At 32.9% G+C, this 13,245-nt stretch overlaps 2 protein-coding genes across 2 annotated transcripts in view; one reads left to right on the top strand and one right to left on the bottom strand.

Moving 5' to 3' along the window:
- LOC132703854 (uncharacterized) overlaps positions 1-13,245 on the bottom strand; it is a 145,848-nt gene that overhangs the window by 47,424 nt on the left and 85,179 nt on the right. The gene's annotated exons all lie outside the window — the stretch shown is intronic.
- LOC132703855 (gustatory receptor for sugar taste 43a-like) lies at positions 2,207-6,000 on the top strand. Its single transcript, XM_060673371.1, has 5 exons — positions 2,207-2,436; positions 3,529-3,699; positions 3,750-3,818; positions 3,869-3,958; positions 5,839-6,000. Exons 1-5 carry the CDS (start codon positions 2,296-2,298, stop codon positions 5,896-5,898), a joined length of 531 nt encoding a protein of 176 aa, XP_060529354.1. The 5' UTR covers positions 2,207-2,295; the 3' UTR covers positions 5,899-6,000.

The following is a 13,245-nucleotide window of genomic DNA, read 5'->3' on the forward strand; positions in this document are numbered from 1 at the left end:
CTCAGCCATTTTGACTATAAACCGATTGATTGGTTATTTTCCGGTTTCCGTGAAACGGCAGAATCGATTCTATGTGCTGAAGTTTTCTTGGATTAAACTTATTATCGGATACATAATATTGGTGTCCTACAGTGAGTAAAACTCGTAGATGGAATAGGATGAAACGAACTTGGAAGCTTCTAATTCCTTCTGTCCGCAGCAACGCTTGCCGTGACGGGATTGATATCGACTTACGAAATAGAAGCCGTTTACGAAACAAGACTGGGAAAAACAGAGTCAAAAGTGGTGACGCTTGGTGAAATACTGATGCTCTTTCTAACGTACCTGGTCGGCCACGTTTTTACTTGGAGAGCATTCGATTATTTCTGGGAATACCTTCTGTGCTTGAAAAAGGTAGAGTATATTAAGGTTTAATAATATTTACCATAGTAGAAAAGACAATTTAAATATTAATAAACATTACAAAAGAAGGGTAGAAAAATATAACTTTTGTTACAAAAATTTTCAGTTTATCCTCCCTGAAGAAGACAGAACGTGTTTTCTTAAAGAATTAAATTTATTTGAAGTAAATGTAGCAGGGGCCCGAATCTTTTATAATTAAGAAGAAGAAGATTGATGGGCTCTCCTTTACTCTGATTGTCATAAAAAGATGAAAATTTAAAAAAAAAAAATCTCAGGCTCAATTAAGCAGATTCAGACTGAATTCTAGAATGCCGATAGATTCATTACTATAATTTTAAGAATTGATTAATTTAATTTAATATATGCAGGTGGTACCAGTAATAAAAAAATATTTTATTTAATCAAAACAGTAACAGCAAAACAAAAATTGTCCTCATCATTGCCCTCTGACAACAAGGCAAACATGTAACACAATTGCAAGTAATAATCAATTTTTTTTTTAGTTATATGTATTATATATATTTATGCTTTTTCCAAAATACGTTTGGTGTTAGTTACTTCAGGTTTTAAAAAAGTTTTATAGCGTTCCTGTTGCACTACTCTTACTGATAAGGTTTTATAGCTTACTTTATAGCTAAAACCCTTATAAAGCTTAAACCTGGACCCATGAGCTGGGGTCAAATGTTTTCCCAACTTCATTCGTTTGCACACTTTGAAAAGGCATGTAGTACAATTCTAAGCTTTATTTAGGTATTTATAAAAAACTGAGCACATTTCCTTCAGGAACAGACAAAATAACAACAAGTTATGATTATATAATCGACATTTGGCATTTCCTAACTAATAGTTATCATTTAGTTTTAGTTACTTTTTTAGAAAAGTTTTTATAAATATCTTTTTGGTAACTTATACATCGCTAAGTACAGTTCCAAAATCATCTTAGGTTTTATTCCAAGAGCAAGAGTGCTATAAGAAACATAGTTAAGTTTTATGAAAGTTTATAAGGTGTTCAATATGATTTCAAAACTAATGTAAAATTATAAGTTTTAGAAACTGGTGAATATGGCTGCCATTGTTATGTATTTTGGAATTGACACTTGAAGTGGCATAAATACCTTCATCAAAAAGGAATGATATGACATTTTAAGCAATGGTCCTGCAAAATTTTTTAGCAAAATTGATTACCTGCTTACAACGATAAATTGTTCGTGTCAAATAAAATTAAGCCGTCATACGAAATTTTCAATAATGATCAGTTATAATAACAAAAAAAGATATTTTATTAATGATGTCAAAGTTAATATAGGTTGATATTTATAAAGGTAATGGCTATCTCTTTATTACCAATAAATTGGAAGTAAAAGATTAATAATTATGATATGTATAAAATATGGTCACCGTTATATTTTGAAATTCTCCATTTTAGATGGTAGGGTCTAAAGTTTTATAAAATAGATAATCCGAACATCATAAAACAAAAAATATTTGTTGGGTTATTGTTAATATTGACGTTTAATAAACATTACAGGTAGACGAGGTCGCTGGATGTCCAAAACACACCAGGAAAATCATAATCATGATAGTCATTGTTCTCCTATTTACCGTTTGTTGTCTGGGTGCCGACATTTACATGTGGTCCATCATAGCGTATAATAGCGGATCTACAGTGTTAAAAATCGCGAGAGAATTCGTACCTTATTATTACACGTTCCTCTTTTCCATGATCCTCGAGTTGAACTTCTGGATATTCGTCTACCAAATCTACCTAAGATTGAACAGCCTTAAGGCCACGCTGACGAATTATTTGAAACCTTTAAATTATTGGCAGAACAATGTACATAAGATTCTAAACGTAGAAGTCGCAAAAAAGAAGGACGGTATACATCAATCGATATGGATCAACGTTTCGCTCAGCATGTATTTTTTTTTCTAGATTTTTTAACACCAGCCAACGTCCGAAAACTAATTGAAATCTACGATGGTATATTTGACGCCACAGTTGCTGTCAACCGATTTTATTCGATCACTCTGCCGGTATCGTAATTATCTTTTACATTTTCAGTCCACATAGAAGTCGCGATTAATTTAAAGCCACTTAGAACTAAAAGGCTAAAACTATTTAAAGGATAAAGATTATTCAGGAAATAAAAATTCTGATTTAATGTCTCCGAAATCTACCGGATTCCAAGAACACAATAACAATGAATTTTGAACTATTTTCGTTTTAAACAGCGATCTCATTTCTTGCTTAAAAATTTAATGCGATCTGAATATATTTTGAGAAAATATTGCCAAAACTAAAAATTGACAGATTCGAAAACCGCTTGGATAGAATATCAACTGATGGTTAAATAAAATTTTTGAAAAAGAACACGTGAAAGTGATTGGTTACGGTCAAAGACATTTATCAAAAGTATGCAATAGCAAATATAAACATTCATGAATATGTTAGTTCTCATTCTTGCGATGATAGGACGGATATTCTACGATTTGGTTCAGCAAAACACATTCTACGCTTGGAAATGTTAAAGCCGCTTGATGTCACTATTGGTATATGAAAACTGATGTTACGATCATTGTAACTGGTTATTCCACACTCCAAACAATACAAATCAATTTTCAATAAATTTTTTAAATTCGCATTTAGAAACAAAAACTATACGCCAAAAATCGCAAAATTAGCAACTGCATACAACCAAATTCGGCGTCCAAATTCGAAATGTCAAAAATTCCAAAACAACTGAGGTTTCCTTTGAATGTCTTTGATCAATTATCAAAATGCGTCATGAAACAAATTCAAAGAGGTGACAAAAAATTCCCAGATTGTTTTATTAATGATTTTCGGCAATATTTTCCGCGAAAAATTATCTCAATTTAGTGCGAATCGTTTCAAATACTTGTAGCGTAAAATTCCAAACGCTAATCCAAATTTCTGCTAAAGATCACAGAAAATTTCATTTGCTTCAATTCGCTTAACACATCGTCTCCTTAAACATAACTCCGTTTGTACTCTATCAGCAATTATGCTCATGCTCATAAATCCGTACTATCTATTTCCTGTAGAAAATGCTCTCAATTTAGAACAAATCATTTCAAATTCCAAACACCAATTTCCATCAATTATAGGTTTCTGTACTAAACTGTATCATATGCTTAATCATAACGCCGTTCGTCCTCTATCAGCAGTTGATAAGCGTAAACGTGGAAAAGTTTGTATACACCCAATCGTTTTGGATGACTTGCCACGTCCTGAGATTGCTGCTTATGATCGAACCGTGCCACTACTGCAAGGAAGAGGTTCGCATTCTTCAATCCATTGTAGCGTGATTGTAACTTAAGTATTTTAGGAAAAAGACATTCGGCGATTGGTGCTGAAACTAATGAACGTGGGGTTCGGTAAAGAGGTACAGACGCAGGTCCGCCATTTTCCGCGTAACAAATCCCTCGTTTGAATTTTTGTTTGTAGATGAAACTATTGTGGATTAATTTATTCGAGAACAACATTGACATTGGGCCGGGACATTTTGCTACGTTAAGTCGAGGTCTCATACCAACTGTGAGTAGACTCAAGTAGACCCAGAGCTCTTGTTGCAATGATGTAATGCTAGGCTCTAACATGGAATAAACTCAGTAAATCCACAAGTCGATTAATATTTTATATTGCGTTGTTTTTAGTAAAAGAGAAGAATTTGAAATGTTACCCAAGATTCTATAATTCACACTATTAACTTAACTATTTAAATTATCGTCGATTTATCACAAAACGAGATGTATTCTGTGTTTAGTCTATTTCAATTTGTGTTATCAATAGCAGCCACTCATCATTAACAAATATTATCCCAAGCATAAAAAATACTTTTTTGCTCTGAAATTATCTATTTTGTTGCATTTAAGAATACATTACATACAAAAAAATAGTAGTGGGTAAACGAACCACTTCGAAAAAACATTATATAATGTTCTGGGGCACATAAGATGTAGCATATAATTTATACATAAATATACAAAAGAAAGTTCAAATTCGACAAAAAACAACTAAAAATAGATTGTTTTCCAAGTAGAACCTGATTTGATACAAAAAACCGCATAATATTTTATGGTACGTGAGCGCACCACTGGTAACACCTGGTTTCATTTTTGGTGACTTTACAAATTATGGAGTATATAAATGCACAATTGCACTTATTACAAACATAAATTGTGTGGCTGTGGCAGATTCTACATATCCTTCGTTCTTTATTAGCTTGAACAATCATGAGGTGACCTTGATTATCATAACGCACGCAAGATTTCTTTGAGTAATTGTTTAATCAGTTTTTAAAAGTCGCAAAGCAATGTAAGATTTAAAATCAAATCAATCACTTCGTCATCAAAAAACAAAAAAAATATTTCAAGCGGAGCTTTTCCAGAAAGCCTATTTTTTAGTTCCTCACATGATCTAAATTCATCGGATATAGGTGTGTGAGTGTACTTAATCTGACCTTTCTTCCATTTGACAGAAGAAGCAAGCCTGTCGTTTGCAGAAAGCATACGTCTTCTTTTGAACTCCAGAATTCAGTAGTTGATGAACTACAACACTGCTGAAGGACAGACGTATCATTCGGTGTATGTAACTCGAAAGTTCCAACTATATCAGCTGGTTCCCCAAACTCTAGATTTATGTTATCTACGTCGGGTGGAATATAGACCGCGTCAATATGATCTATAAATATTTTGTCACGTCATTTTTAGCATAAATTTACAAGGAATGGAATGCTACAATACATAAGAATCCTTAAATCCAAATAATATTTACGACTTTCAGTCCTCATCCATCACGATCTCCTCCATAGCCGCCTCTAATTCCTTTTGAGGAATGCCATATTTTACGAACTGTAATCTTCACTGCACTAGGCACAAACTAATACTAAAGAACACGCTAATTGTTGGATATTTATTCTACATGCGCTGACTTGTCTAGACTTGCAATAACAAAGTTTTATTTCACAGATAAAACCAGTGGCGCATTCACGCACCAGTAAATATTTTCAAAAAATAATGCATAGTCAATATAGCATTTCCAATGTACGTTTTCTGCTATGTAATCTACATGCTATAGACTTATCAAAAATGGCAATACAAATCCAAAATATATTTTTGTACTATTTTGGATTTACTTGAAAATGCGATACAAATTTATGTACCGCTTTTGTTTACTTATGAAGTCATATATAAGATCTTTCCTTTACACATAAATTAGCGATTTCAATGGTTTTATGTCCTTTAGTAGTGATAATAATAAAATTGCTAAATGGATGTGCAAAAATGTTTCCTGGATGTGACAAAAAAAATCATAAAATAGGTGGTGCATTAACGCAACTGATTTTAGTGATGTTCTTACAATTTAGAAACTCAAACTATATTTAATTGAGAAACTGAGGCAAGTTTTTATTTCAGATCAGTGCTTCGGCAACTACTTACTTGATTGTCCTCTTTCAATCCAGGTCATCAAAGTGATCTCTGCAGTAGCAAATGTGTTCGTTAAACCAAAAATAGGACGTTTTTTAATAAATGTTAGTCACAAAATTCAATTGTGGAATAAATATATCATAGCATTAAATCCCCTAACAAGTACCTATTTATTTAAATACAGAATGTTTAGCACTTGTTAGATAGTAGAGCATTAGAAGGAGTAATTATAAACCTTTTTCGTTCGCTCCTACCCAGTCTATTTCTTGCAATTTGACGCTTAAACCCCTTCAAGTATATATAATTTCAGTAAAACTACGTTACTTTCTCTCGCTAATGATAGATAATCGTTACAAGCGTTTAATTCTTCCCATATTTCTTGAGAGAAACGCCAAAATTGCATTAGCGAGGAGAAGACCCAGAAAGAATCCTACATTTAATTAATCGCATATTCAGCCCAAATGCGAAAAATTCTTGGGAGATGTTTTAAACTATAATTAAGGCGACCGCAATTATCTCCGACGTCGACGTATTTATTAAATTAGAAACTGTCCCCGGAGGAAAGATAAAATATTATGTAGACTATATTCTATCTAGAAAAACGTAAATTTTTTAAATTAAAAATGTAAGTCGGGTAATATATTTCAGCCACTAGGTCAACAAAGATGACAATCAGTTCTCAGACGTCTCTGAAAATGAGTGAGGTAAATAAGAATTAAACGAAAATCTGACTGTAACCGACCTCACGCATAACTGGTCAATCGTCACGCGCCTTCGAGCTGTCCACCCCTTGTCTGCGTTTAATTTTGACGACGCAATTTCCAGATACCGCAAAGGGGATGTGAGAAGCAAGTTACGGCCACTGACCAACAATCATACCCCAATTCAACCAAGCGAGTAAGCACGCACAGTCTAATTTACCCAACGTAACGCATAACAATCTTAAACTGATGTTTATGAAGTGAAACTAATCGACACTATAGACATATTTGTCAACTTTCGAAACAATCGGGTTTCGAAAAATTTGGAAACATAATTCTTGCAGTTTTTGCAGAACTTAGTAGATCAAAGAAAGTCGCTTCTAATTTAAAACAAATTAAGCTGATGTTAGATAGGATAAGAATAGCCAACGCATTAGTGCTATATACAGTCGAAACTCTATATAGCGAAATTGAAGGGACATTTTTTTTTTGTTATAAAGAGTTTTCGTTATAAATAGTTACAGGCACTTTAAAAATTACCCTATTTTAACATCTACTTAGGAACATTTTATATAAATATTTAAGAAGTAATTTCATATTTCAAATAATCGGTCATTTTCTTTTGAATTTTATTAGTATGCCAATACGCATCTCGTACTTTGGCTTGTATGTTGATGATGATGATACATAAAAAATTTCTCTAGCAACTTAACTGAATATTGGGCTTGTTGAATGGTTGGTCGTGGTCCCAGATCAACTTCTTCATCTTCTTCTTCCTCTTGGTGCTCTGCCTCACCCTTTCTTGCTTGTTGTAATATGGCTTCCTCTGCCGAGTCTGCTGTTGTAGGCAAATCCTGATCTATCACCATAAAATCTTGCAACTCCTCACTTGTAAATGTAATTGTTGTTTGAAATTGCTTTATCCACTCGTTTAGTGGCTGCTCATCTTCCGAGTTCTGTTCGCATTGGGTCTCGGTAATAAGTCTTGCATGACGATAGGAGTGTTGAATTGTTTCTGCTGTCACCTCTTTCCAAGCTTTACTAATAAAGTTGACTGCATCTAGCATATTAATGGAAAATTTGTCTTCGGGCTCGATCATTTCCGTTAAAATGTTTTTCCCGTATCAACACTTAAGACTTTTTAAGATTTTTACTTCACTTTTGTTTTGGCTGGAAGAAATGCCAATTCAATATTCCATAGATTTGGAATATGGGGATGTGCAAGGAAGTTATCTAAGAGAAGTAATAATTTCCTCCCCTTTAATTCTGCATCCCATTTCCGTATCTCCTCTTCAAAAACTTGCCATGTCATCCATGCAGACTTGCTTGCCTTGTAAGTGAACGGCAAATGCTTGATGTTCTTAAAAAATCGTGGGTTAGTTGGATTTCCAATCACGACTAGTTTTCTTTTTTCTCTCCTACTCATATTGGCAGCTATTATTCTATAGAAAGTTTTCCACCTACACACTTTTCGCGAAATTTAACAGTTTTATATGGCGTCAATATGTAAAAAATACCAGTTTCGTCAACATTAATTAACATTAATCTCCAGCCAATCGTTAGTGACGTTTCTGTTGACATCACGGACTTCGTCACTTATCTGTCCATAATTTATACCATGTCTCTGTTTGAACTTCACAGCCATCCTTCCGAAGCCTTCAAATCGATAATGCCAAACTGTTCAGCAAACTTTGCTGCTTTTAGTTTTAATACAGATCCACAGAGTGGTACATGTTTAAGACGTTGCTGTTGGAACCACCATCTTTTCTTTTTCTCTGGACTTCCAAATCGTGGATACAGTCGACGGTATAAATTCCGATTTTATCCGAACTTTATCATCTAGAGATAAAATTTTTCGCGTTACTCACCATGCCCTCCGTATTCTCTAAGTCAAATTAGAACTGATGGTAAAAGCATTAACATAATCGCTTATTACGAGAAGAACACGACCAGGTTCTCGGTAATTAGATTATTATTACCTACATTCCTTAATTTGTTACCTGATGTGTCCTTTTTTCTTTCGGTATAGAGAGTGAGAAATTCGTTATACAGAGTGGATTAATACATAGCTTTGTACCCTAATAGTACAACAAATTTTGTTCGTAATACAGAGTTTTACGTTATACATTCATACAGAGTTTCGCTATGGGGAGTTTTCACACATTTTGGAAAACTACTATGTTCATAATTTTAGGAAAAAGTTTTTTAAAGCAGTTGACATTTAAAAATATATATTTGAATCTTCTTTTCTTTAAAATAATTATCGATATTTGTACTATTTAAAATCTCATATATGGAACTTTTTATGAAGAAAACTTATTTACAATACATTTAGTAATACAATACAACACAATACAATTAAACATGAGCACATACCTTCCAAGCAACTTAAAAACAATAACAAATTTTACAAAACAGTTCAAAGAAATGTAATAAAACAGCGTAAAATATTTTTAGAAGTTAGAAATTATCTCCCAATTCTAACCACAAAAGTTTTAGCAAATTTAAAAATATACACATTAAAGTGATAAAATCAAACTCGAGATTTCTGTTTACGATCAGCGGCTTTCCAGCGTCGCGTCGACGGACTGACATTTCCAGAGTAAACGGGATTTATTCATTAAATCTGGTAAATCTATATCCGTGCACGAACGTGTATCAGATTAGTAATTATCGACGACAATTTCGTTCCGACTTTATTTGTCGTCGATTCGAATCGAGAAATTTGCTTTATGGGTTTTAATTCCGACATCGATCTGAACTCATTCGGTTATATTTGGTTTCCCTTTTTTTTCCAGGCGGGGCTTTTATTACTTTATATGAGGAAATTGTACGAATACAGAATTAAAAAAAAACTTTTTTTTTGGATTATAGGTACTTGTATATACGAGATGTTTATTCAAATCGAAATAATTTCGAATAATTTCCAAGTGGAGATTTCTTGCAATAACTTTCTTACCGATTACACATTCCAATCAATTTTCAATTAATATTGAAACCCTCTGTTACTTTCACGCTAAATAATAATATAAATTTTACAGAAAAAATCTTCTATGGACCAAGGTCCTAACCCTATCAATAACTTTTTTATTGTGTATTTAAAGATTTTTAGATTTGCAATTGTTTTTACCTCATTTGGTAATTTATTATACAATCTCAGGCACATATAATAAGGACTCCTTTCAGTTAAGGTTAAACGGTGAATAGGGTAATTTACATTTAGGTTTCTGGTATCATATCTATGAAATATCTGTAGTTCGAAGTCCATTCGATTTTTAAAAAAGAATATCAATGCTTCATAAATATATAAAGCATATACAGTAAAAATACCTTCAGTCTTGAATACCCCTCTACAGCTCTCTCTAAATTGCATTTTTTTGACAGTGCAAAGAATCCTCTTTTGAACCGCGAAAAGTTTGTGTAGTTGATTCCATACCTCATGCGCGACTGAAAGTTTGCAAAGTACATAATTTTTAAAGTTTCCTTATTCATATAATTTGCAACGACTCGAATTTCATAACAAATTGAATTTAATTTATTTAGCACATAACCAATATGTTCAGACCAATCAAGAAATTCGTCAATTTGTAAACCTAAGAATTTAGTCCTATTTACAATACTAATATTTTTTTTAACTATCCGTATTCTTAATGGTATTTCAATTCTACATAATTTAGTTCTAAACATAATTAAATTCGTTTTCTCTTTGTTCAATATCAATTTATTTCCTAGAAACCAGTCACAAGCCCTTGCGATTAAATATTTGCGCTCTATTTTCGAATATTAAATAAGTATTATAAACATGTTTTTTACTCAAAGTAGATTCACCATTGCCGTTGTCAACATTTCAACTGTTATGCAGTACTGTATTCCATTTTTTACACAGAATTTTATGCAAATGCATGCATATGCAAGTTCCATTTTTTTGACAGCAGAAAATCGCCGAGCACACAAAATAAATCACAAAAAAAAACATGCAAAATGGCTGAAACTGTGTACCAATATAAAAAAATATATATCGAAGATCCAATGTATTTTTGAACACACCTCGTAGGTTTAATTATGGGAAATAAAATGCTGGTTTTGTTTGTGAATCTCTGGATACGTTGCCTACTATTTTAATTTTAATTAATAATAATTTGCCGTTGGCAAGACTGTCACAGGGGCTAAGCAGTAAAACTTCACCGCTCGGCAGTAACACTTTCTCATAAAGGGCTTCCGACATTGTGACTAGATTTGCTAATGATATATACCTTCTTATAGTCTTTCAATTTTTTCGTCACTTGTGTGATGTGCGTAAAATAAACCAAATATTGTTATAACGAATTAGTCGTCAATTTATAATCCAAAACAAGTTCGTGCGAGGAAATATATTTGTCAGATTTAACGAATAAAATCCATTTAGTAAGCGACCATACGGCCCAAGCTTGTCGTAAGCAATTTTATTTTTGGACGCGATATCTCGCCAAATGTGACGGCATAAATTGAAAAATTTAATAATATAAACGCCAAAATAAAATGATGAAAACAAGAGCGCGTGATGGTGAATGCTTAGTCCACAACTACACGTAATCTAATCATTGACTGATTTCACTAACTAAGGGGTGTTTTTTTTCGATGTATAGAAATTTAAGTTGCAATAAAACAACGATGGATTATTCGATTGACATGAATTTTATTTATCCGAAAGATAATCTTGTGGCATTACATTTTAAATATGATTTCTGGCATATGATCGCCACGGCTGGCGCGGATGTAGTCCAACCTGGACGTCCAATTTTCGATGACTTTTTCCAACATTTGTGGCCGTATATCGGCAATAACACGGCGAATGTTGTCTTCCAAATGGTCAAGCGTTTGTGGCTTATCCGCATAGACCAATGACTTTACATAGCCCCACAGAAAGAAAAGAAAGAAAGAAAGAAAAGAAAGTCTAGCGGTGTTAAATCACAAGATCTTGGAGGCCAATTCACAGGTCCAAAACGTGAACTTAGGCGGTCACCAAAAGTGTCTTTCCATAAATCGATTGTGCCACGAGCTGTGTCACATGTTGCGCAGTCTTGTTGAAACCACATTTCCTGGACATCATGGTGATTCAATTCAGGAATGATGATGATGACAATGATTCCACCAGCCCATAAAGCGCACCAAACAGTCAGTTTTTCTGGATGTAACGATGTTAATATATTTAAATAAGAATTCTCAAAGTTTCGTCTTACATTCTAGAATCCCCAAATATAATTTTAAAGAATTATCGCTGCTTAATTATTGGGTTTCGTTCACCTAAATTTGTTAATCTTGGATATGGCTAAACTATTTCTTTGATGCCACTAACACTTTGATAGATATTGAAGCCGATGATACAAACTGTTGATACGAATAATTGTCGTTGCGAAGTAAATATTTAATTGGAAATTTTAAAATCCATTTTTCTCGGCTTAATAAATAACCCCAATTTTCAAAAATTCTCCCATGGTTTCAGTATGTTACTAACAGGAAAAGCAATTAAAATTACACAACCAAAATAATTTTTAAATTTTTAATAATTTCCATGTGACTCGAAATAATGTATTTTCCGATTTACATTACATTTTATTATTATATTATTATCCGCCTCGGATTCCCTTTTATCTTTACAACAAGAATTTTAGTATTGTATTTGGCAAAAATGGCGCTTGGTTTAGCACATTAAAAACTCATCGTTTTAAAAAAATGGACTTTGATATATTAACCAACTAACCAAATTATATTAAATAATTAACCAAAACAGATGCTTTGTTAGGCCTGTCTTACTGTAAAATAACAAAACCAGCCATAAAGCCGGCCTCAGATTCTCTTATAATGTTCGCAATTTCGATCACATCATCACTTTTGTCTAGGAGTGACAAGATTATACTGACGGATTCAATTCTTAATCATTTTAATTTTGCGGATGTTGTATATGGCCCCTGCCATATATAGACAGCAATGGAATACAGCCCGTCCAGAAAGCAAGCCTTCGATTCATTGACGGCATTGGCTGTTGAGAACTGTCTCTTATAAATTAAAGGAAACTTTAGACTTAGCTGTGTTGTTCGTATCTAACGAATAAAATTTGATATTGTACAGATGTGCACACCCTTTCGTTGCTACATAACTCCGCCACCCCATAGCACAATCTACTATAATATTTATGTTTTGTTGCATTTAAATATTAAATATTAACAGATTCGTTTCAGTTAATATAATAAGAGTGACTTTTTTTTTGGTTTTTCATATACAGTTGTTTTTAAGTGGACATCGTACGAGTGACTCATTTTCTGTTGTTTTTCCTTCCTTTTCGTACGGTGTGCTTTTTGTAGAAGATTTAGAACTTTAGTGTAATTGACATTGTCAACATTAATAAGCATTATATATAGTTTACCTTCGGGGTTGAACTAGAATCTTTATTAAATTGAAGTTTTTCGTCCTTTTTGCTTGTAAAATTGGTTACTGGATATACTTTATTATTATTATTATTATTATTATTATATATCAGATATTCATTCAGTTAATACTCGCCATCGTGAATTGTTTGCCGTTTTCAAGCATAATTCAGCCCCATTTGAGCGCTGCGTTCGCTATAACGCTCTCAAAACTCCCACTAAAACTTAAGTCAGTTTAGTTTTCACAACAAAGACCGAAAATCTACGTAAAATAGTGTAATTTTTCTCTA

The sequence above is a fragment of the Cylas formicarius genome, unplaced genomic scaffold, assembly GCF_029955315.1.
Source record: "Cylas formicarius isolate icCylForm1 unplaced genomic scaffold, icCylForm1.1 PGA_scaffold_6__28_contigs__length_40554024, whole genome shotgun sequence".
Classification (NCBI taxonomy): Eukaryota; Metazoa; Arthropoda; class Insecta; order Coleoptera; family Brentidae; genus Cylas; species Cylas formicarius.